Source organism: Chanodichthys erythropterus, chromosome 12, assembly GCF_024489055.1.
Source record: "Chanodichthys erythropterus isolate Z2021 chromosome 12, ASM2448905v1, whole genome shotgun sequence".
Lineage (NCBI taxonomy): Eukaryota > Metazoa > Chordata > Actinopteri > Cypriniformes > Xenocyprididae > Chanodichthys > Chanodichthys erythropterus.
The window spans coordinates 18,367,092-18,393,201 of record NC_090232.1 but is presented as its reverse complement, the minus strand read 5'-3'; the positions used below and the strand labels follow the sequence as shown (position 1 = coordinate 18,393,201).

General features: G+C 37.7%; 1 protein-coding gene across 1 annotated transcript; it reads left to right on the top strand.

The window, feature by feature from the left end:
• Positions 1-7,354: 7,354 nt before the first annotated feature.
• Positions 7,355-25,578, top strand: npy1r (neuropeptide Y receptor Y1). The gene is made up of 2 exons (XM_067404796.1): positions 7,355-8,080; positions 25,162-25,578. Exons 1-2 carry the CDS (start codon positions 7,355-7,357, stop codon positions 25,576-25,578), a joined length of 1,143 nt encoding a protein of 380 aa, XP_067260897.1.
• The last annotated feature ends 532 nt before the right edge of the window (positions 25,579-26,110 follow it).

Below are 26,110 nucleotides of genomic sequence, written 5' to 3'. Positions count from 1 at the left end.
TTGATCTGGAACCAAATCAGTCTGATTTGTGAACTGATTGTTCAGACTGATTTCTACACCTGATCAACTGATTGAAATGACCCAACTCACAGAATGACTCTGATCTCTTTGAACGGGGAAACATCAAATTCTCCAAAGCTGTTTACCAAGCTTACGATTCAAATTTGAAATAAACTGTGAAATCTGACCACAATTGTCTCATAAATTTTGTTTCTAAATGCTCAAATCATGGCACAAAAAAAAAACAGAATTGTTCAGTATTTCTTTAGCAACCGGAGCTTCTAACGGCAGCTAGCTGCAGTGACACAGTGGCTTTACCAATTGATGACTGGCGCTTATTTAGAAAGCGGACTTATTCCACATATTGTGTGTTGCTCTTTCTCCCATTTGTAGTAATATGAGTGCACCATCTTTGTATATCTAAATTATTTGATATATCATCTTGAAGATACACTGATCAGGCATTAACATTATGAGCACCTTCCTAATATTGTGTTGGTCCCCCCTTTTGCTGCCAAAGCAGCCCTGACCCGTCATGGCATGGACTCCACTAGACCCCTGAAGGTGTGCTGTGGTATCTGACACAAGATGTTAGCAGCAGATCCTTTAAGTCCTGTAAGTTGCGAGGTGGGGACTTCATGGATCTGACTTGTTTGTTCGGTACACCCCACAGAGACTCGATTGGATTGAGATCTGGGGAATTTTGAAGCCAAGTCAACACCTCAAACTCATTGTTGTGCTCCTCAAACCATTCCTGAACCATTTTTGCTTTGTGGCAGGGCGCATTATCCTGCTGAAAGGGCCACAGCCACCAGGGAATACCGTTTCCATGAAAGGGTGTACATGGTCTGCAACAATGCTTAGGTAGGTGGTACGTGTCAAAGTAACATTCACATGGATGGCAGGACCCAAGCTTGCCTTCTTCCCATTGTGCATCCTGGTGCCATGTGTTCCCCATATAAGCAACACATGCACTTGGCCATCCACATGATGTAAAAGAAAACGTGATTCATCAGACCAGGCCGCCTTCCACCATTGCTCCGTGGTCCAGTTGTGATGCTCACGTGTGCCACTGCTGGTGCTTTCGGAGGTGGACAGGGGTCAGCATGGGCACCCTGATTGGTCTGCGACTATGCAGCCCCATACGCAACAAACTGATGCACTGTGTATTCTGACACCTTTTTATCAGAACCAACATTAACTTCTTGAGCAATTTGAGCTACAGTAGCTCGTCTGTTGGATCGGACAAGCCTTCGTTCCCCACATGCATCAGTGAGCCTTGGCCGCCCATGACCCTGTCGCCAGTTCACCACTTCCTTCCTTGAGCCACTTTTAATAGATACTGACCACTGCAGATCGGGAACACCCCACAAGAGCTGCAATTTTGGAGAAGCTCTGACCCAGTCGTCTAGCCGTCACAATTTGGCCCTTGTCAAACTTGCTCAAATCCTTACGCTTGCCCAGTTTTCCTGCTTCTACCATATCAACTTTGAGGACAAAATGTTCACTTGCTGCCTAATATCTATCTCCCACCCACTAACAGGTGCCGTGATGAAGAGATAATCAGTGTTATTCACTTCACCTGTCAGTGGTCATAATATTATGCCTGATCAGTGTATACAGAGATTGTATATTATAGGGAGATAAGAGGGTCTGTGTCTCTTACCATTGGAGAAAGCGTAACGGCTAACTTAATCACGTGTGACACCTCTCAGCCTATTGTGTAATGGCAGTGACATCAGTGCCCGCCATGCAAAACTCCTTCCCTGCGTACCGCCAGAGCTTTAGCATAAGCCGTTACATTTTTTGGGCTAAAGGTTGCAGGCTTGCCTTTCAGTGGCTTTGGTGTATATTTGCATTAAGAATCCTTATCAGTATTATTTTGTCTCACAAAAAAATAATAGCATGAAGTAATTATGGAACAACTTCAGGGTGAGTAAATAGTGACCGCATTATTATTTTTGGGTGACCGCATTATTATTTTTGGGTGAACTATGGACTAATTCCTGGGTAATGTGGACTACTGGCCTACTTAGGTCAGTTGGGAATTAACTTTGTGACCATCAACAATATAAGAAACATAGGACACTAGGACACTACACTTATATATGAGTATATATATACACTCATTAAATATGGACAAACCCAGGGATTGGGTTATTTTCACCCAGCCATTTTTTTTCAACCAATTTTGGATTTATTTTTTTAGCCAGCAATATAGTAATATAGTAAAATGCATGTTTTTGCTCACCCCCAAATAGGGGCAAATTTGTGGGGTATTTTAAGCTGAAACTTCACCAGACCAGAGACTTTTATTACATCTTGTGAAAGAGGGCATAATAGGTGCCCTTTAACCCAACCTGCTGGGTTTGTCCATATTTAACCCAACTTGGGTTGTTTTTACTCAGTACTTTTTAGAGTGTGTATATATACAGGTGCTGGTCATATAATTAGAATATTGTGAAAAAGTTCCTTTTTTTATCATAAATTATTTTAAAAAATGAAACTTTAATTTATACTAGATTCCCTACATGTAAAGTAAAACATTTAAAAAAAAATTTTTTTTTAATTTGCTGATTAGAGCATACAGCTCATGAAAGTACAAAATCCAGTATCTCAAAATATTAGAATATTTACATTTGAGTTTCATTAAATGACCATCCCTACAGTATAAATTCTGTGTATCTCTTGTTCTTTGAAACCCCACTAATGGGGAAGACTGCTGACTTGGCAATGGTCCAGGAGACAATCATTGACAGCCTCCACAAAGAGAGTAAGTCACAGATGGTCATTACTGAATGTGGTGGCTGTTTACAGAGTGATGTATCAAAGCATATTAAATGCAAAGTTGACTAGAAGGAAGAAATTGGGTAGGCAAAGGTGCACAAGCAACAGGGATGACCACAAGCTTGAGAATACTGTCTGAGAACACTTGGGAAAGAGAACACTTGGGAGAGCTTCACAATGAGTAGAATGAAACCGAAGTCAGCGCATCAAGAGTCACCACACTCTGACTTCTTCAGGAAAAGGACTACCAGGCCACTTCTGAAACAGAAACAATGTCAGAAGCATCTTACCTGGGCTAACGAGAAAAAGAACTGGACAGTGAACAGTGGTCGAAAGTCCTCTTTTCAGATAAAAGTAAATTTTGCATTTCATGTTGAAATCATGGTCCCAGAGTCTGAAGGAAGACTGGAGAGGCACAGAATCCAAGCTGCTTGACGTCTAGTGGGAAGTTTCTGAAGTTAGTAATGATTTGGGGGGCCGTGACATCTAATGGTGCTGGTCCATTGTGTTTTATCAAGTGCAAAGTCAATGCAGTTATCTTCCAGGAGATTTCGGGGCACTTTATGCTTCCATCTGCTGACAAGCTTTATGGAGATGCTGATTTCCTTTTCCAGCAGGACTTTAGCACCTGCCCACAGTGCAAAAACCACTTCCAAGTGGTTTGCTGACCATGATATTACTGTGTTTTATTGGCCAGCCAACATGCCTGACCTCTGAATCTATAGGATATTTTCAAGAGAAAGATGAGAAACAGTCGATCCAACAATATACAGATGATCTGAAGGCTCAATAGTGCCTCAGCAGTGCCACAGGCTGATCACTTCCATGCCACACTTCACTGATGCTGTAATTTGTGCTAGAGCAAGTCATTTGCTGTAATATGTGCTGCCAACCAAGTATTGAGTGTACAAATGGACATACTTTAAAGAACTTGAACTTTTCTGTTTTGAAAATCCATTTTTTGATTGATCTTAGGAAATATTCTAATATTTTGAGATACTGGATTTTGGACTTTCATGAGCTGTACGCTCTAATCATCAAAATTAAAAAAAAAAAAAAAAAAAAAAAACTTTTGAAATGTTTTACTTTACATGTAGGGAATCTAGAATATATGAAAGTTTCATTTTTAAAAATAATTTACAATAAAAAAATTAACTTTTTCACGATATTCTAATTATATGACCATATATATATATATATAATATAATATAATATAATATAATATAATATAATATAATATAATATAATATAATATAATATAATATAATATAATATAATATAATATTATAGGCCTAATTTAAGATTTATGTGTGTAACAGTATGGCTGTGTATGACAATGGAGAATCATTGAAGAGACATCTTTATTTTTATTTAAAAAAAAACAAAAACATGTAGGAGTACACAACCACTCTTCCATAAACGATACAGGACAAAGAACTAAGAAAAACACATGGCTTAAATACACATAGGAATTAATTAACTAATTAACGAGGAATGAACGGTGAATGGAATCATTAATAAAGGGAACAAACTAGTGAACTAATGACAGAAACAGAATATACATGTTACATTATTGAATTGCATATTTTCCAGTTTTATATAAACAAACTAATAAACTAAATGTGATGTTTTTGTTGTTGACTCATAGTCACACATAAATGAAACAAGTAAGAATTCTTCACTCATACAAATCATTTTATTTGCATTTATTTGATTTTATTTAAATAATAACATTTCAGAATTAATTCATTCAAATTGCTTAGAATCAGCATAAATCTGTTTATTGTGAAAACAATTAATTTTATTGAGTCAAGAAGTATGAATATGGTTTGTGCATGGCTGGCTGTGGAACAAGCAATACTGAATTAGTTAAAATGGATGGGATTTAAGCAAATCAGATTTATTGATGAGAAATATATAAACCTGGTTATTGTACTTTTTGTATGAATTTTAATTACAATAAATTGTCATTTTAGGCTGAAATATATATATATATATATATATTTTTTTTTTTTTTTTTTTTTTTTTTTTGAGTGTAGAGTGAGTGAAGAAAAGATGGCAAAAGAGAATTGAGACAGATCCTAAAACTAGGCACTGGACCATTTTACATTAAAGTTGCAATGTAGCAACAGATTTTTTCTGGAAAAAAAAAACCCAACAAATGATCCAAAAGATTAAAAAAATGTCAGGACATGGTTCAATCCATCAGTTGTTTATTGGATGGAGGAAGATCTGAATGCAAGCAGTAGGTTGTAAGAAAGGGTGTAGTTTATGAGGATTTGATAATTGGAGATGTCCAGCATATATCATCAGAGAGAAGTTTTTTGTTTTACCGTAATACCGACATTTTGATTCAAATCAGGTCAAATAAGTAAATGAAACGAATGCATGGATGAATCATTCACAAGAAGATTGATAACATGCATTTAGAAATTTAGATGCCGACTTAAACTGTGTAACTTGTCTGGAAGGTTTTATGGCTTTTAACAGATTATTTCAAAAGACAAACAGACCTGTCAGATTGTCATTCAGTGAATGCTCTATTCTTTTGAAGCAAACATAACCCAGATATGTGCATGCATTAAATACCCAAGATACCCGAACAGCCAAGCGTCTTTCAACTTTCACAAAACATCTAAAGACATCTCTTCCACGAGCACTCGACTCAAAACTGCAAATGCAATAACACATTAAAAAACACCTTTCTTTCACTGCTTCTCACTTTTATCTCTGTTCTAGTGTGTAGTTCTCAGAAGAATCTTGGAACGTATTGCAGCACTTTTTATGTTACCACCTCCTTAGGATGAATTGCTCCTCATTTGTAAGTCACTTTAAATAAAAGAGTCTGTTAAATGATTAAAGATAAATGTCAGTGCGATAACAGACTATTATTCACACAGTTTATATATTAATGAGGCTCCGCTGGAACATTAAACAATAGGGTGTAATATTTGTCATAGCATTTGCCATATGTTGTCTGTAACAATAAAATAAACATATTCTTATGATAATTGTTAACTACCTTTATACATTCCTTTGGTCCTTAGTGACATTGTGATTTTGAACAATTTCTCATTAGCTGAAATCTAATTTAATGTCACTGGAATACATTTTTAATTCTCTCCACTCCTAATTAGATTTTCCTTTTACAGACATGCAAAGACAAATGAATGACTCCTACTCCATCTTGACATTTAAGTACCTGCTTCAAATGCTTGCATATTCCCTTTGTAGCCCACTCTACTCTTATAAGGTCACTTTGTAGAACAGTACTGTCAAGGGAATACTCTGACAGAGCATGTGAACGGCCTGCCATTTAGCCTCAGTCTACTGGGATTATCCGTTGTCTACGTATCCCATTGAATTCATGTGCAGGAGACTATTGTACTGTAAGCGAATTGGCCTACTATGAATAAGAAAGGTTAGTCAGAGATTCACGGCTGGGCTTTCTGTAATGTTTCTGTTGTTCGAATACATATTCATTCAATTTATTAACAATAACTGAACATGCTGAATTATAAACCATTGGATTTGAAGCATTGAATTTGGCTGCTGATAGAGACAGAAGAAGTGGGAGCAGGAGATGAAAGAACCAGAGACCTAAAAACAGGAGGCTTTGTCACCTCTGTTACCTTGACAACCTGCTTCGCACTCTTGATATATAGACCAATACGAGTCATTCATAGAGTTTATGTCTGGAATGTGTCTGTGCTTATGTTTGGAAGTAAAATGACATCTTTATGATGTCTATGTGTGATCATATAGTATATTAAAGAAGAAAATAGTTGTGTGGGTCAAATTGCAAATGGCTTAAACAACATATTAAATAATGTCTTAATGAATATGCAGTAAACATGCAGAAAGGGTTTAGGGGATAGAATATATCATTAGCTTACTATGAAAAAATTAGAAGTCATTGGAAAATGCCTAGACGCGTGTGTGTGTGTGTGTGTGTGTGTGTGATATGCACTTGTCTGTAGGCAACGTGCCAAAATCAAATTGCTTTATTCATATTATTACCAGTAGCTCAGCCAGGAGTATTTGATGGCTTAATTTTAAATATACAAATAAAATGAATCACATGCCAAAATCTTAATTAACTTCTCAATTCCATGCACACCAACACAGGCTTAATTATAGCTTTTAGAAATGGGAAACATTATTATTATTATTATTATTATTATTTTATATTTATAAATTGCCTGAGAAATGCTTTTGAATGATTTGTAATTATTGCACAATTAAATGTGTATTAGAGTGACTCACCCTTTAAAAGTGTAATAAAAGGCAAAATAAATGAGTTCAATAACAAAGGTGATAAATAACTCTTTATTAAATAAAACAGAAGGGAACATTTATTGATTTTTATAACTGGATAGATCCATAATCAAACATGATAGTCGAGATGTCTTGTCTTTTGTGAGTATTGATTTAAATGTTTTCTCATGTCCCTACAGTATGTTGTCAGCATTACAACATGGTCCTGGAAAGGTTGTTACCTGGAGGGAAGGAGTCTAAGATAACTTGATTTAAACCAACACCAAATAACCGCAGAGGAGGCGGAACAATGCCAGACTCAGCCCTGTTTCCACCAATTCCACCAGTCGCTGCTCTGAACTGTTCCTTGGAACTATCGAATTGCTCTTTTGCTAACCTCTCCGCAATTGCATATGGTGACGAGTGCTACGGCAGCCACTCTTTGTTTGTTGTAATGGCGATTGCATATAGTGCTGTGGTACTGTTGGGTGTTGTGGGCAACCTAGCTCTCATCCTTGTCATTGCACGGCAAAGGGAACTTCACAACGTCACAAACGTCTTAATCGCAAACCTCTCCGTTTCGGACCTGCTGATGTCCCTAGTGTGTCTGCCGTTTACCTTCATCTACACCTTTATGGACCACTGGGTGTTTGGCGCGGTCATGTGTAAACTCAACAGCCTGGTCCAGTGCTGCTCTGTCTCAGTGTCCATCTTCTCCTTGGTTCTGATTGCCATTGAGAGGCACCAGCTCATCCTGCACCCGCGCGGATGGAGGCCCAGCCTGAACCATGCCTGCCTGGGCATCAGCCTCACCTGGGCCCTGGCTGTCCTCACGGCCACACCCTTTCTGTTGTTTTCCAGGGTTACAGATGCCCCTCTGAAGCAGCTTCCCTCAGTGTTTCAGGAGCAGTACAGGGGAAAGGTGGTGTGTGTGGAAGAGTGGCCCTCCAGAGAAATCAAACTCACCTACACTACTGGCATGCTGGTGCTACAGTATATCACTCCTCTCACCTTCATCTTCATCTGTTACCTGAAGGTAAGAACAGAATGAAGAGTAAGAAGAGGTCATATATTTGATTGTGTGCTTTTTTTTGTTGACATACTGTGAGAGTGTAAATCTTCATGTACAACAAAGCATAGTTTATATCAGTGGTTCTCAACTGGTTTGGCCATGGGACCCACATTTTCTCATGGTCATTAAAGGCCCACTGAAGTACCTTGGAACTCACAGCTTTATTCAATTTGTTGACATAATTTCCAATGAAACAGTAAGACAGAGTGAGATATACCTAGAACCCCCTCCCCTTTTTTCAAAATAGCCAATAGCGTTTCCTCATAATCTCTAACCGTTTCTCCTCCATATTGCTTTAAAATATAGCATCGTTTGTAAAATTCAAATGTGAAAATTTCAAATGTGAACCGCTCTCAGCAGTTCACGTAACACTAACGCGAAAACGGACTACATTCGCGTCAATGGAAAGTATATTTACGCTGTCTGAATCGTTCCCTATCCTCTATATAGTGAACTGTGTGCAAATCACCATATAGAAACTAGTAAATGTGTGAACATATGACCGATTTCAGCTGCAGCTTCAGCGTCTGTTTATAGTGTAGGAGAGAGCGGGACTTCAGATTCTAGAGAGCATTTGATTGGTCAGAAAATTTGATGAGAAGCTGAAGTCTGTAGTGATGTCATGAAAATCCATGATCCATTTTTGCGGAAGTGAGAGACTGTAAGTTTTGAATGCTAATATATCTCCTAAATGTGAATTTTGTCATTGTTTGGAACATTCATAACCTTAAGACTAACATATTCATAGTAAAAGCTAAAAAACTTACATTTTGATTTCATGGCCCAATTTTTTTTCCCTTAAGAATTTGATTTTATTCCTAAAAAATATATATGAAAAGTTTTATGAATACTGCTCCTGATGCATAGCATGATTATGCATAGCATGATTATTTAAAAAGAGACCAACCTTATGTCTGTGTTCCAAAGCACTAATAAATGAATTATATAATGATTTGAACTCTTTTTGTTCACATCTAACAGTTAACATGTTAAAGGGATTTTCCACCCAAAAATGCTAATTATGTCAGCATTTACTCATTTCCTATGAGGAGGCAAGGGAGGCAGTGCCTCCTCAAAAAAAATAGGATGAGAAAATAATCCATATTATGTATAAAACAACACAATTTATGACATTTAAAAGAGAGCAAGTCATTCTAATTTCTTAAAGGGGCTCTAAGTGATCCTGGGTGGAGTAAGTTCCTGTTGTGAAGTGTTGTCAAACAAAACAGAGGCTAGCTAGACCCTCCCTCCCCTCCGTACTTCCTGAAACAGTCATGAACGAGCATTTAAAATCATTCTTGTCGGTTATTGGCTGGAGCATGTTTATTATGTTAAGTGGTCCAGGCTGCGCCAGTTTGTTTTTATTGCCGTTTTCGGAGCTTGTGGCGACTACAGAGACTGCGTTTTTTTATAGTGTGTTCAGGGGACAGGCAGCTAGCGGACAGTGAGGAGATGTTTGCTGTATGTGACAAAAAATGTTTTGGCCTAAAAACATTTGACATCACTTAGAGCATCTTTAAGGAACACTGCCCAACAGCGACACCCGCAGGTAAAGTTACTGCAGCAGTCATGCCTCCCTTTCCACTCATAGAAAACCATTAGACCCCCAGAGTGCGGTGGGTTTTGTGGGGGGTAATTGAGAATGAATGGGGGAAAGTCACGTGAGAGGAGGCAATGTCTCCATCACAGTATGATTGGATGTGTGATAAATCCTGCCTCTTGTTGACGTGCGCGTTCCGCGCGTCAGTTTGAATGAACAAATGATGGCATCAATGGGAAGACTAATTGAAAAGTAAGTACACAAATCACCCAGTTAGATGTCACCGCTTTATGTCACGTCAAAATCAAACTTGAAATGGACTGAAAGCATGGTCCATTTTTTAGTGCAATCAGCTTGGTGAAATTAAAAATACATTGTGTTTACGGAGCATGACTGATGTTGCCTAAGTTGACTATTAAAAAGAAAAACATCAATACACAAATAAAATATATTGTTTAAATTGTTACAGCCTTTAGTTAGGCTATTATTTTGGAATGAATGTAGGAATGCTTAAAACACTAACTTGATGAGATTGACTTGGCTTTTGAACAACATTTATTACAATACATTGTTAATGTAAAATTACAAAATAGAATTGTATTTGGTTTCTTTTTTTCTTTTTTGATGTAATGTAAAGTAATGTTCGTTTAACAAGGAAGATGTGTCAACGTTAAGAGTAATGCGCATGAATTTATATTGATTCATAAATGAATAAAAAATGCCTCCTCATTTCAGAACACCACTGCACGCCACTGTTCTCATGTCATTGCAAACCTGTATGCATTTCTCTATGGAACACAAAAGAAAATATTTTGAAGAATGTTGGTAATCAAATAGTTTTGGTTTCTTTGACTTCAATCATTCTATAAAATTAGAATGAAAAATTTAATGAGAACTATAGAGATATAGAGTTTATAGAGAATATTTCAGATGTAATGAAAAAGAAAAAAAAAAGTCACTATCATGTTGTTACACACTCATTTGCTGTTAATTTATTTTATACAGAACATAATAGTAGATCTTTTCCATACAGTGATTCTAATACAAGTTTATATTGACCTCGTGCTGAACTCATTATTCACTGATCGAATTCACTAATCCGATATGTCACATATGATGCATGTTGGGCGTCAGTAGCATCAGACGTCATTAGACCTTGAGTGTCTCTTAACCAAGTGTCGTGATGTAATACCCTAGACGTCATCATAAGCGAAATATTTGATTTGAGAGCTGCTGCCGAGATCAAGATGATCAGAGTATTAATTACTCAAGCTATCAGTAATATAGTGCATGAATCATATAGACCAATTTAACAGTGCTTTTTTGACTCTTGCAACTTAAAGTCTGTGATCACTATCTAAGTTTGTTTTATGGAAAAAATCAGTGTCACATTTCTTTAAAAGCTCTTATTTTATCTTCTTCTAAAAATAATTATACAGGTTTAGAATATCATGAGAGGGAGTAATGACAGGGGTGAACTATTCCTTTAACTAAGTAAAGTCTCCAATCTCATTGCAGTCTAAGTGAGAACAAATGGAATATTGCAATATTATAGAAGTCTCATACTGTATATTATTTTTCTTTACTATTTACTTTGGAATACTATCTGATGTTGGGAAGTGGATTTTCTATCTGTTTTAACACAGAAATTAATACAATTTCCCATGGTACTGAATAATGTAATATAATCTAACACTAAATAATAATTTTAGGGGTGCTGCAGGAATGCTCAATTCTCTGTCAGGACTGTCTGTGGGCTGTGGAGAGGCCAATTTATTCTATATTCTCGTGTTATCTGAACAGAACAGAATAAATCCCTCCTACAACATCCTGACTGGTGTATCACAGCCTGGTACTCGTCTCTTGTGGAAAAACTAGGACATTTAAGCAGATATACGATTGTTGCTCCTTTCTCGTCACTGGGGAGATCAGCTTATGTCTGACCAGTGAGGTTAGGGATCGGTGAGATGTCACTGAGAGCTTTGTAGAATGACATTTATTCAGGCTTATCTAAGTACTTATTTGTAAATGTTAAGCAGGCATAGATTTCAATTTAATAGTCGTTAGTTATCCATCAGAAACAGCATAAGAGTCAAAAATGAAGTCTAAAGGTTAGGTGATGAACTAAGTAAGGTGAAAAATTTATTGTTTTTATCAATCTTATACTAATGTGCATAATTCAGATGCTTGTAATGTGTAAGATGTATTTTGAATTTTCTTTCATGTGTGGTAGATTAGGCTAGCGGTTTTCAAACCTTTTTGATGCACAGAAACCCCAAATGATGATTCCTTTGTGAGGCACCGCCTTACTCAAATATGTATTATATAGTATTATTAGGCAACATTTTTTGGCAAAATATTAACCATTATTTAAAGGGGTCATGAACTGCGTTGTTTAATTGTTTTATAATGTTTCATGGAGTGCACTTATAATGTTAGTATGCTTTTTACATCAAATATCATCATAATTTAGAAATAAAGGCAGATTTTCTGACCCAGATTTTAGCCCTCTTGTTTGAACGCTCTGTTTTAAGGGGCGTGTCTACTGTGAGACTTCAGTGTAAACGCCCACTGCTGTGATTGGCTGACATCTTTCCATTTTAAATAGTTAAGTATTACTCTCTCGAAAACTTTAAGCACATTTTACTATTACAGCTCTCAAGGTTAACTAACCGTGAAAAGTGTTGCATTACATTTATAGCTATGGCATTAGAACATTGTAGCCAATCAAAGACATGCTGTTGAGCACATGAAAGCAGTGATCTTGTCATTGCAACTCAATTTCTGCACACTAACGAATGCTTTCGTCACAGTACAAACGCATTGTAACTAAGAGATTCATTGAATAAAACGGGAGTTTTAGCGCATGTCCAGAACAGTCACTGATAAGCTCACGCTGTTTGATTGACAGCTCCAGTGATTGTAAAGGGAGCATTCTTTGATTGCTTCTTTATTTAATTGAATCACCGTTTAAATAAAAGATTATTTTCTTCCTACTATCTACTCTGACACATAGACAAAGAACATCTGACTGTATATGAATCATTACATATCAGATCAGGCATTAGAATTAACAGTTACTTACATGTTGTTGCATTACTGTCCATATCGTAAAAGTCTGTTTCAAGCAATCGCACTGAAATGCGATTGATTTACCAAAGAATCCACAGTGAAAGCGCAAATAAATGAAGCTCAACTGAGATATTCACATTGTTGAAAATAAATAACCATATTCCTAGAATAAGGATCCTTTGAAAGGTAATGTTTTTCTTGTCCTGTATCGCTATTCTCTCCTCCTCATTTCACTAACACGCCAGTGGGCGGGGCTAACCTTGAAATGATGAAGTCGCCATTGATTTCTTCTGTGGAGGCCGGGTTTCACCTATCTATGATGGGCACAATCCAGGATCAGTTGTTCGATGGGCCTGGTATCAATAAAAGCTTTTATTGGACTAACTTAGTTCTGAAACGTACAGGATATTCTTATAGCACGATGACCTCTTATATATCAAAAGCTCAAGGAAAAGTTGATTTCTCAATTCATGACCCCTTTAAAGGTGCTAAAGAGGATCTTTTCATCGACTGAGAATCCAAAGACTGTTAGTGAGTTTTTGAAATGAGCGCATGCGTAAGAACAACCCCCCTCCTTCACAGCTCATTTCAAGGGAACGCCTCCCAAAACTCTTGCACGAGTATTGGAACACGAGTGTTTACCACCGGCATTCGCTGTGTCATGTTAGTGGATTCATTATGTCGGACTCACCGCAGGTAACTCATAATCTGCAGTTGTTACTCCTCTCTCCTGACAAAAACATTGCATGCGGCGCCTGTGGAGTGTGGAAAGTTACTGGAGCGCGCACGTCTCGCACGTCTTGCACATCTTGCACAAGGAACGTCATGGCAGTGATTGACAAGCCAGAGGGCCAATCATTTACGCGATGATCGCGTAAATGATTGGCTGATGTTTTTAAGGCCCTATCTCGTGCACAGATGATGTATATTAATATTATTCCTTTCAGTGCATCTAATAAATAGTCTGTATCAGTTAGTAAAGACAAGTTTCAAGTAATATTGCAAAAATTTCTAAAACAAAACATCCTCTTTAGCACCTTTAAGCAAATTCCCATTCAGTCTATTCTATAAACACCCTCTTTTCATCATCCAGTCAAATCCCAAATGGATAAAATCAAAACTTTTTCTTACTTTTTTTTTACTCTGAAAAACTGCTCATTACCAGTTGCAGGAGTAACAGATTACAAGTAACACAAGTTAAGTAATCAGATTCATTTTTTCAAGTAACAAGTAATGCATTACTTTTAAATTTACGGAAAAATATCTGATATACTTTTTCAAATAAGTGATGCAAGTTACTTTGTTTTCACATTTATTGTCTGACAGCTCTCCTGTCCCCATGTTGAAATTGTGAACATGCATTTACTCATCTCACTTGCACAATTACAGATTCAGTATTCCTCAAAATGAATAAAAACTGTGAAATGCTAACTAAAATCTAGAATATTTTGCAAACCTGCAATAATAGCTAAATAATTAAATAATACAAATACTTTATAGTCTCACTTTATTAACCAATGTCTTTGCTGATAAACAAAAATGACTTTAGATAAATATCACCTTTTTTCTTTTTATTGCTGAAGAGCGTTGAAATTTCTTCTCATGTGCCATTCCACTGTTGGTGTGAAATGGGCCTTTACATTTGCCAAAAATATAACTTTTTTTGGTATTAAAAAATGTTCACTCCAGAATTAAAATTTCCTGATAATTTATTCACCCCCCATGTCCTCCAAGATGTTCATGTCTTTCTTTTTTCAGTCAAAAAGAAATTTAAGGTTTTTGAGGAAAACATTCCAGGATTTTTCTCCATATAGTGGGCTTCAACTGGGAGCAATGGGTTGAAGGTCCAAATTGCAGTTTCAGTGCAGCTTCAAAATGGCTCTACACGATCCCAGCCGAGCAATAAGGTCCTTGTCAAGCAAAACAATCGGTCATTTTTTAAAACTCACTTTCCCCAACGCTGCTCATTACAGAACTAAAATGACAATTCATATTGACTTTTTAAGACTAGAGACAAGTGCAGACACAAAACTATTTCAATAGAATAACAGTCTTAGAAATGCAATCAAACAAACACACACAAACAATCAAAAAGGCATGTCTCTTCTGGTCTGCTGTACTGTCGGAAGATTATTGCTGAGGTATTTTTGTCCTAGAATTTAGTTGCTTTGGTCATATAGCTCAGTGAAACAGAGAGTATGTTCTGACTGAACATGACCAGCAGCCAACATGACCTGCCACATCAGCTCATTGCCAACACAAACCCAGTACTGCAGGTTTTGAAAGAGAAGGGAGAGACAGTGGGATTGGTCAGAGAATGGCAGAATAAATGAGAATGAGATATAAGATGAGAAGAAAGGGTCTGTGCAAAAACTGATCATTTGAAAATTCAAAGACCTCAAGAATGAGTCATAATCGCAACCCTGCCAAGGGTACAAAAATAGAAGTAATAATAATAATAAAGAAACAGGGAGAAATTCGACAATACAAAGGATTCAACATTTTACGATATGTTAAAGAATGGCATAAATGAAAAGAAAGATTCATGTGACAAGCTCCAGCTTCCCAGTAATGGGTTTAATATGGAGATTATTATGCTAATAGAGTTGTAAAAATTAAAATGCGTGTGTGGGGTGACAGAATGAGCATTCTGCCGTCACTGTGATGAGTGTTTGCTGTTCAGATTGTCAAGTGCTGTTGAGCGTTTGTTGGTGTTCAAGTGAAATGACCGAATTTTGTCAAGGATGCTTGTCACTTTTACACCCAATTAACCACGGGCGGTTAGTTCAAAAATGGAACAGCACTTACACCCACTTACTCTCTCTCTTTCTCCCTCTTCCTCATCTCTGTCGCCCTCATTTAAAAAAATTGTTTTTTTTTGTGGTTTGGACCAAACTGCGTCACAGAAAAAAGCACTTTTCACACTCTTGCTATTTTATTTCATTTGTCTAGTTACAACTTATGTCCAACAGTGGACATACATGAATTTTTGTCATTTTTAAAAAAAGAAAGCCATGAAAATTCCCACCACATCTCAAATGATGTAGTGTGTTTGATAGCATACTGTGGTGGAAATAATGATGGAAATCTCATTTTAAACATTTTTAGATTTTTTGTTGTTGTTGTTGTCTCATTCAAAGGATTATTTTACATTTAGCTTTATGTATCCTAAGTACACATAATTAAATTAGCATTTTCACACTTTTTGGATAATTTGCTAAAGATTAATTGGAAATGATGCACAAAAACAATATTATGTGTGATATTTACCTTGATTTTTTTTTTATTTTGTGTGTGTGTGTTCTAAACACATTGGGCCCTATAATACACCCAGCGCAATGCGACGCAAAGCGCAAGGCAAGTGTGTTTGCTAGTTTGCGTCCGGCGCCGTTCGCGTTTTCCCGTTCAGCACCACGTCCTTAAATTAGTAAATGCATTTGCGCCAGTTAGTGCGCCCATGGGCGTGCTGGTCTAAAAAAGAGGTGAATTTAAGATTTTAAGGAGCTGAAAATAGACTGCGCCATAGACCAACTCAAACCTGGTCTAAAGTCTAAAATGGCGCAATATTTTTTTGTTAGAGCGCGTTGGTAGAAACTGCGCCTCTGGGTGCGTCCACAGTGCGCATTGACTTTGCTTATTCGCATCACACAAACATGCCAAATATTAAAAACAAAAGGATTACAGTGTAAAAGAATATTATTGTGTAGGCTACATAAATATAAAAATGAAACTTCATTTAACTTCTAACTAAACGTTTAACTTCGCGCAAGAGCAGATCGGTTTCTTTGCTTGAAAAACGTTCAGCTTTTCCGCCAACAAATTACGCCATGTAAATAGCAATCCGCCATCGCGCTAGCGCATCTCGCTCTTAAAGGGAATGGGAGATGACACTCGAGATTGGTTTATTGAACGTTACGCCCATTACTCATTATGAGAATAGGGACAACCCATTTCAAAAATGCACCCTGGCGCATGGACCGTTTTTCCGTCGTTAAAATAGCAAAAGTGGATTTGGACACGCCCTGAGTGCACCTGCGCCGTGCGCTTTACACTTTGGGCCCTATCTTGCACCCAGCGCAATTGACTTTGTACACCGACGCATGTGTCATTCCTATTTTGCACCCGCGCAAAGCGCGCTTTTCCCTCCACAGAAGCACGTCGCTAAACTAGTGAATGAACTTGCGCTCCCTGGGCGGTTCAGCGCAAAAAAGGAGGCGTGTTCAGGCGCAAACAATCCCTGGTGCTATTTTGCTGTTCCATTAAACACTTGCGCCACTGACCAGAAAAAACCTAGTCTAAAGTCAGTGGCGCGTTGCGCGTTGTTCATTATGCTATTTTAAGGGCGCATACTTGACCATAATGTATAGCGTGCACAACGCGCATACACTTTGCTCATGTAATCTACACAGATGCAACAGTTATTTTTGCAAATCATAAATTGTTACACTAAAAAAATATTAACACATGAGATGACGGAAATCATTGTGGTGTGCCACGAAGATGTGAAAAAACCTGTTTAACCGACGCTATTTTGGGTGGGTTTCTCCCATCCCCATACAACACAACTTCTCTGTCTTTCACTGCTCTTACAAGAACATCAGTCTTCTCGGCTGTGAACCGCTCCTGGCGTGCGCCTGGTAAATACGCCATAATAATAGCAATCCATAATGGAACTTGCGCACCTGCTTTTAAAGGGAATGTTGGATGACGCTCTGATTGGTTTATTTCACGTTACGCCCAAACCACACCTATGAATAATGAAGCTACGTCAGACCAACCCATTTTAGATTTGCGCCGGGCGCAAGAGCCATTTATCCCGCCGGGAAAATAGCAACAGCGCCGAGACCCGCCCACAAAGTTACTTGCGCTTCGACACTTAAGTTTCAGATCGTTAAAATAGGGCCCTTTGTGTTTAGATCATTAAAATAGGGCCCATTGTCTCTCTCATATTTAATCTCAATTACTTTCATCTCCTTGGTAAACAATTATACAGATGATGGCACAAACTTTGGACAGATTTTTTTTCTAAAAATTATATAGTTGCAAGAAAAAGTATGTGAACCACTTACAGAATCTTTGAAAATGTGCAAAATTTTAACAAAATAAGAGAGATCATACAAAATGCATGTTGTTTTTTATTTAGTACTGTCCTGAGTAAGATATTTTAAATAAAAGATGTTTATATATAATCCATAAGACAAAAATAGCTGAATTTATTAAAATGACCCAGTTCACAATTTTTCACCTCCCATCTATTAATGCATCGTGTTTCCTTCTGGTGCATTAGTGAATGTTTGAACCTTTTTTAATAGTTGTGTTTGAGTTCCTCAGTTGTCCTCAGTGTGAAAAGACGGCTCTCAAAATCATTCAGTCACTGTTATAAAGGGTTCAAATATGCAAAAAATGCTTAAAAACTGAAGAATCTGCAGGACCTGGAGGATTTTTTTCTGAAGAACAGAGCTCAGTTTAACTGCTCAGAAAAAACAAGAGACTCATGAACAACCATCACAAAACAAACAAACAGTCGTGGATCATCAGGTAAACACACACAGTATTAAGAATCAATGGTTCGCATACTTATGAATGGGGTTTCATGTAAAATATCTTACTCAGGACAGTATAAAAAATAACATGCATTTTATATGATCTCCCTTATTTTGTTAAAATTATTAACATTTTCACAGATTCTGCAAGTGATTCGCATACTTTTTCTTGCAACCATATATATATATGTGTGTGTGTGTGTGTGTGTACTTGTTTTTGTGAAATATCAGGACACAAATGTGTATAATGACATGGGTATGACATAGGTATTACAAAAAGAGGTGAAATATGAGGACATTCAGCATGTCCCCACTTTTCAAAAGGCTTATAAATCATACAGAATGAGTTTTTGTGACAAAGTAAAAGTGTGCACAGTTTGCTGTGAGGGTTAGGTTTAGGGGTAGGGGTAGTGTAGGGGGATAGAAAATACGGTTTGTACAGTATAAAAACCATTACGCCTATGGAATGTCCCCACATTTCACAAAAACAAGTATGTGTGTGTGTGTGTGTGTGTGTGTGTGTGTGTGTGTGTGTGTATTTTAAATTGATAGAAATAATTTCCACACAATAAACACTGAAATGGTTCATAATTATTTAGCAGTAAATCAAATCTTTATAGTGGATTTTCATATTTTAAAATTGCAAACAGGGTAAAATAATAAAACCAAAGTATCAAATATAAATGATGAAGGGTTTGTAAACAATTTTCAAGACCATGCTGCAAGTTGAAGAAACAACTACAAATATTACAGTTTAATGATAAAAATAAGAAGTGCAGTTAACACAATAAGTGTTAAAATAACACTTATTTTACATAATATTTACTTCAAATTCACCACAATAATTAAAAAACAGAAAAAGTGCACTATTCACTGCAGTCTTTTGTAATCTCAAAATGGCCTCATACCAGCCAATTAATCACCCTTGCCAATATTTTGGTCTACCACTACCACAGAGAATGACTAAAGCATTTATATTCATTTTGATCCTTAGGTGCTACTGTCTTCCAACCATCCCACGGTCCAATACTTCAGAATGTGATGCCAACAAAGATTCTGGCTGTCCGGTCAGGGCAGCAACTGTCGAATTGCATCAGATCAGCCTCTCTCTGTATGAGCCAACGACTTCATGAGTCCTAATGACTGAGGGACTTTTTTATGTTCAGCTGTCAGTAAAATTGACCTAGAATCACATTTAATCAGCCCGTTAAACAAAGCCAGTTTTCCATGGAAAATTATTTGGATATGGATACAAACCAACAAATTACAAACCATACTAAACAAATTCACTATTCCAGTCTGGCTAATGCTGGCTTTCAAATGTGAGCTGAAGTAAATAATAAGTTACAGATAAACACTTGCATCTCAGTCTGTGTATTCATCCTCTCTCTCTGCCTCTGGGTTTTGTGTCATGCAGTTATTTCAGGTCACAGGACTCTGTGCCAGTGCTGCCATTCATCAAATAAAGAGAGAGAACGAAAACAGAGGAAAGTAGAGCTAGAAATAAGGAGGGAAAAGTCTGGAGTCAGTTGTGTTTGGAAGACTCTGATCTGTTGGCCTCTAATGAACTAATGATTAATTCATTTATCTTGTCTTGCTAATGCATATGCATGTGCGCACATGGTGGGCGGAGCTTGTACAGATGTTCTGTTCTAAGTGGACAGAATGCTTTTACATCATTAAAGAAAGACAAGGCTTTTGAGAATGGCTCCATCCCATAGCTATAAACAAAATCACACAGCTAAACATTAATGCCACTGCACAAATTATTCAGTAACTTTCAGTAATTGCCTTTTGGAACCAAACATAAAGACTAACATTTTGTGGTATTATTTTATCAGTGTTCTACCTTTGTTTATCTTCAGAACACAAATTAAGATATTTTTCATAAAATATCAGTGTGGCCTGCATTGCCAGCAAGACAATTAACACTTTCAATGCCCAGAAAGCTACTAAAGACATATTTAAAACAGATTTCAAAACACTGCTTCATGAAGCTTTGAAGCTTTACAAATCTTTTGTTTCGAATTCAGAGTTCAGAGCGCGTATCAAACTGCCAAAGTCACGCCCCCCAGTGGTGAACCATTGAAATTTCGAAACACTTACCACGTAACAAAACCTCGTTTACTGAAATCGTGTGACTTTGGCTTTGATACACGCTCCAAACCACTGATTCAGAACAAAAGATTCGTAAAGCTTTGAAGTTTCATGAAGCAGTGTTTTGAAATCGCCCATAACTAGATATTGTTGAATAAAGTCGATAAAGTTGATTTTATTTGGCACACAAAAAGTATTCCCATCACTTTATAACATTAAGGTTGAACCACTGTAGTCACATGAACTGTTGTCTTTAGTAGCTTTCTGGGCATTGAAAGTGTTAATTGTAATGCAGGCCTCACTGAGCCATCAGATTTTCTGAAAAATATCTTAATTTGTGTTCCGAAAATGAACAAACGTCTTACGGGTGTGGAAAGACATGAGGTCAAGTAATTAATGACAGAATTTTCATTTTTGGATGAACTAACCCTTTAAATACAATTTCTGTTTGGAAGTGGCTACTTGTGTGTTTACTGGGACATTTGAAGAACCTGCGACAACATATAACAGTGTTATTTTAGTATTATTTAAATACTATTATTTATTATTTTGAATCAGTTTTTGTTTATATTTTCAGTTCTCATTTTATTTTTAATTTAGGTTTTAGTCAGTTTTCTTTTATAATTCAGTTTTGTTTTAGTTTACTTATTTCAGTTAGTTTCCCAGGGAACATTTTTATTTCTACTTTTTTAGGTTTAAGTTTTGAATCTATTTATGTTCTATTTTATTAGTTCTTTTTCAGTAAACAAAAAGATTTTTAATAGATTTAGATTGAATTATCATGTGGGGGTTTAAGCATTCATTATAGAGGCCAAAAATAATCTACACTAAAATGTTGTAAAGTTGCCCTTTGTCATTACTCTCCTGTCATTCCACACCTGTAAGACTTTGGTTCATCTTTGAAACATAAATAAAGATATTTTAAATGAAATCTGAGAGATTTCTGCCCCTCCCCAGGCAACTACTCAACTACCACTTTGGCCCCTGCAGGCCCCTGGTTAACAGTTTGTAGAAAAGGTTTTAAAACCCATGACAATTATTCCTTTTCATTTTACCTGTCTTTTGTTTGTTGTTGGAGTGCATTAAGAGAAATATCCAAGCATTTGCTTTGATTTGTTTTTGACATGTTCAGTGTGCTTCCTGGGGCACATTAACATTCTGTGACAACACAATGATGTTGTAACACCATTATTTAGCTTGCAACATTGTGTTTGCAGCCCTTAAAGAGGGTCCTGTTTGTATTCTGTCCGTCAGTTTGTGTTGACTCAGTAATATAAAAGACATAGAGCCTAAAAACACACAGATATCATCATCTGAAATGTCAGAGCAGCTTTTTCCCCCACTGTGTTCTTAATGATGGTTTGCCCTCAGGTCAGCTATAGTTTATAAGCTCTGGCATGCATGTCATAGGGTTGTGTACTGTGGTTGTTGGTGGAGGGTGTTGATTTTAGATTGCACATGTAATTAAAATATATACTAAATGTGGATGTGTACAACCTTTCAAGTGAAGATCACATTAAAGTGCCCCTATTATGCTATTTTAAAAGTTCCTAATACAATAGGTTTACATTAGATCAAAAAACACTTTCATTTTCTCATAGTATACATCGCAGCATCACCTCTATTCTCACAGAGTCTGAAGCTGTTCAATAAGGCTATAATAATACTACTAATAATGAAGGAATTAATTAAGGGATTAAAAGGGATTTAAAGGAATAAATAAATAAGAGTGCTAAAAGAAGTTCTAGGTCTATGAAATAATCTATTTAAACTATTTGCGAATAATATTTTATTTTAAAATGCACACACATTCACTCTTATGCCTAATAAGTTAAAAATGCAAATGTTTCTTGTCTCGTCAGATTCATTTATGAATTACATGGATCATGATTGCATATTTTCAATTCGAAATTTCATAAAAAAGTTGAGTAGTTTGCATCACTAGATTCACACTGTCAGTCTAAATCTGATTATTTGTGTATCCGATTGGAATCTGATCTAAATTATTGACTGTCCACACTGTGTATCTGTCACAGTTATGTTCAGTTTGACTTAGTTATCATGGACTTTTAGTTTGTTTTCATTCATTCGCATGTGTTCTGTTTGATTTTCCCGCCACTCCTTTGTTGCCATGATCACCGTCATTATGAGTTTGTTTGGTTCAGCTGTGTTCAATTTATCATCTTGTTTGAGTTCCTATGTAAGTTGGATTATAGTTATTAAAACTTGTATTGGAACCTGATTCTTCATCTTCGTCTGTTTGCCTGCAACCACCCCGTGAAAGTTGACCAGACCAAACATGGATTACACAGCAAAGTTTGCTCCTTTTTTCCTTTTCCTTTTTCCATTTCGCCATCACCTGTCCTTATGACAATGAGACCCTGAAGCCACTGTTCTGGATCAGGGTGAATCACCATCACCCCGTGGAGAGCGCCGCGTCCCGGTCAAGAACACAGCCAGACCCAGAGCCCGAATCACCTCCATCGACCAGGGAGTATTTGTGTGAGCCCCCCACAGATGGAGAGCTACCACCCGCCACGCCACATCGTGTCAGCCAGAGCCCGAGAGAAAGAGGACACAGCCGACCCTCGCCCCGGAAGTGCAGCTCCAACATGAGTCTGACCAGGGGTAAGAGCTCATGACATTAGCTAACGAGGGAGAAGTAAATATGGACAGCGAGGACTGGCTGATAAACCTCAATGAACCCTATCCCACTCAGTACCTTCATCATCGCTGTATTCATACAGTACTTCTGACGTTATGGACCATGATCTCCTCTTCTCGTTAACCTGCATGAACTGTATTCTTACCATTTTTGTCATGATGTGTGGCACCGAGAAGCTCAGCCAGTCCTCCAGCCCTGCCGCTTTCCACTTTCCAAGCTTCCAACCCACCGGAGACCCTCGGACTTGCAGCTCCACCGGGTTCCCTCGTCCTGCCGGCTCCCCCTTTGTCCATCACCACTTCAACCACAGACTTGCGGGCCGTCCGCTGCACACCTTCCCTCCACCCCTATGGCTGCAACGGGTTGCTCCTTCCCCTATGCGTTGCCTCTGTCCTCCATCACACCGGCTTCACCTCAGCCCGGGTACCTCGGGTACTCTGGCTCCACCTTCGACATTCGTCGCCACGGCATCACCTTGATGTCGCTTGATTCCAACGGCTCTCCGTCTGCGCCTGTGGATCCTTCAGCCTCGTCTCTGTCGGTCATCCCCCAGTTGTCGTCAGCATCCATACCATCTTGGCTCCTCCCTCCCTCTACTCCGGCGTGGGCTGTCGGCACTGGCAAGCTTTGGGTCTATGCCAGGAGACATTCTCTACCAGGGGATTGTCGTTGCCACCAGGGGATTGTCATAATCCTCCCATCACCATCCCTTCGCCTCTTCCTGCCATCATCCCCACACTTCTGCCCCTCACCATCCCTTTGCCATCTCCTCGTCCACCTCCAAACCCCCCATGCCTACTTTTATTTCTTCTGTTACGGCACGAGGCGGCGCATTGCCGGGGGGTAATGCCAGTTATGTTCAGTTTGCCTTTGTTATCATGGACTTTTAGTTTGTTTGTTTTCATTCATTCTCATGTGTTCCTTTTTTGTTTTTTTTGTTTTGTTTTTTCCTGCCACTTTGTTACCATAATCACAGCCATTATGAGTTTGTTTAGTTCAGCTGTGTTCAATTTATTATCTAGTTTGAGTTCCTATTTAAGTTGTACCCTCACATTCATTCTCTGTCTGGTCTTGTTTACAATTGTGTGTTGCTACCTTCTGTTTACCTTTTGGATTATTGTTATTAAAACTCCTGTTGGAACCTGATTCTTCATCTTCATCTGTTGCCCTGCAACAACCCTGTGACAGTATCACAACAATCCGATTTGTGTGTCCCGTGGTGCTCTTTAGTTTTCTGGCATATCTGCATTGGTTTCTACGGCAATGACGTTGCGTACACCAAAAACCTAATTTGTATTTACAATACAGATGTTGTCTAATTTACAACATGACACTGAACTACTACGTCAAATGTTGGTGCAGCTTTATTCTGTGCTGTCATCTCTGCTGGTCTCAAAATTCAACATGTCTCCATTTATATTGTAATTTTCTGCTCGACCAGCCCCCTGAAACAACACAATCTTGTTTCTGCAGTGACTTTCGGCATGTTTCCTATAATAACATCAGACATGTTTACGTTTTACATGCCGTGAGGAAGTGACATATACCACACTAAATCCGATTACAGCGCTCGGACCGAAACTGATTTCCAGAAATGCAATTTGAATAGGGTTTCAAACCACATATAAATGTAGCTCAAAACAGATTTGTAAAAATCGCATGTCATGTGAATCGGATATGCACTGTTTTGGAGCCAATAACTCCATTTATTGTGCACTTTTATCCTTGTATTTTTGCAGACCTCTTAAATTCACAAACATGAAATGTAATATCAGAAAGTATAATAGGGGCACTTTAAAACCCCCTTGGAAGCTTTAAACCATTATTTTTGTGACTTGTCAAATGCTTTTTATGTATAAACTAATGTTTTACCCTTTACCAAGATCCAGACATTCAGTCAAAAAGTCAGCCTTGGTATTTAACACAGTACATTGTTTGATTTGTCGTGGAAATGGCACTGGTGGAAATTGTCATAACTTTCAGAAGAAATTCTCCTGTTGGACATTGGATAAATTATGTAAATAATTCACTAACTGTCCAGAGGGCCAAAATTGTTCATAATTGCAGAAGCACCCATATATGAGAAATGAATAAATGATTGTTTGTCCCCCTCTTGTCTTCCACTCAGATCTACACTCGTCTGCAGCGGCGTAATAATATGATGGACAGAATGCGTGAAAACAAATACCGAAGCAGTGAGACTAAACGGATAAACATCATGCTCTTTTCCATTGTGGTGGCATTTGCGGTTTGCTGGCTCCCGCTGAACGTCTTCAATGCCGTCATCGACTGGAACCACGAAGTGGCAATGAACTGTACCCACAATCTCCTGTTCTCGCTGTGTCACTTAACAGCAATGTGCTCAGTCTGCATAAACCCGGTGTTCTACGGGTTCCTGAACCGTAACTTCCAGCGTGACCTCCGGGCTTTCCGACTCTGCAAAATTGTGTCAGCACGAGAGAATGAATATGACATGGTTGCCATGTCGACTGTTCACACGGATGTGTCCAAGATGTCACTGAAAATTAGTAGCCTAGATCTCTAGTACAGTTTTGTAAGTGACACTTGTGTCTGTGTTCTGTAAAATGCACTGGATAAAACGTCTCTTTAGATTTAGTTCAAAAAGAAAAGTGTGCATTTAAAATCAAGAGTGATTGTTAGTAAACATAACGATTGATATCATGACAGCAACTACTTTCCAAGCTTTGTATTACAGTTGTAAAATTGTACATACAAAATTAAGCGAGGATGCTGAATACATTTCTTGAAAACATCCAATGTCCCGCATCAGTGAGGGCTCTTTGGGACCAAGTAAGAGTCTGAAGACATAACAGAAATTGCACAAGGTTCAGACGAGTGAACTGAGCTTTGATCACTCAGATGAAATCTTCCTGCTGTGCGTTTGAATTAGAGTGAAGAAAGAAGAAATGAAAATGAATGCAAAGCCCAAGAGGTCACAAATTCAGAAATGGATTTAAATGTATAATGAATGTCAGATGTTACTTTTAAGAGAGACACTGAACTTCTGCTTCTGAAGTGGATACATTTTTTTTTTTTTTTTTTGAGTTCTGAGTGTT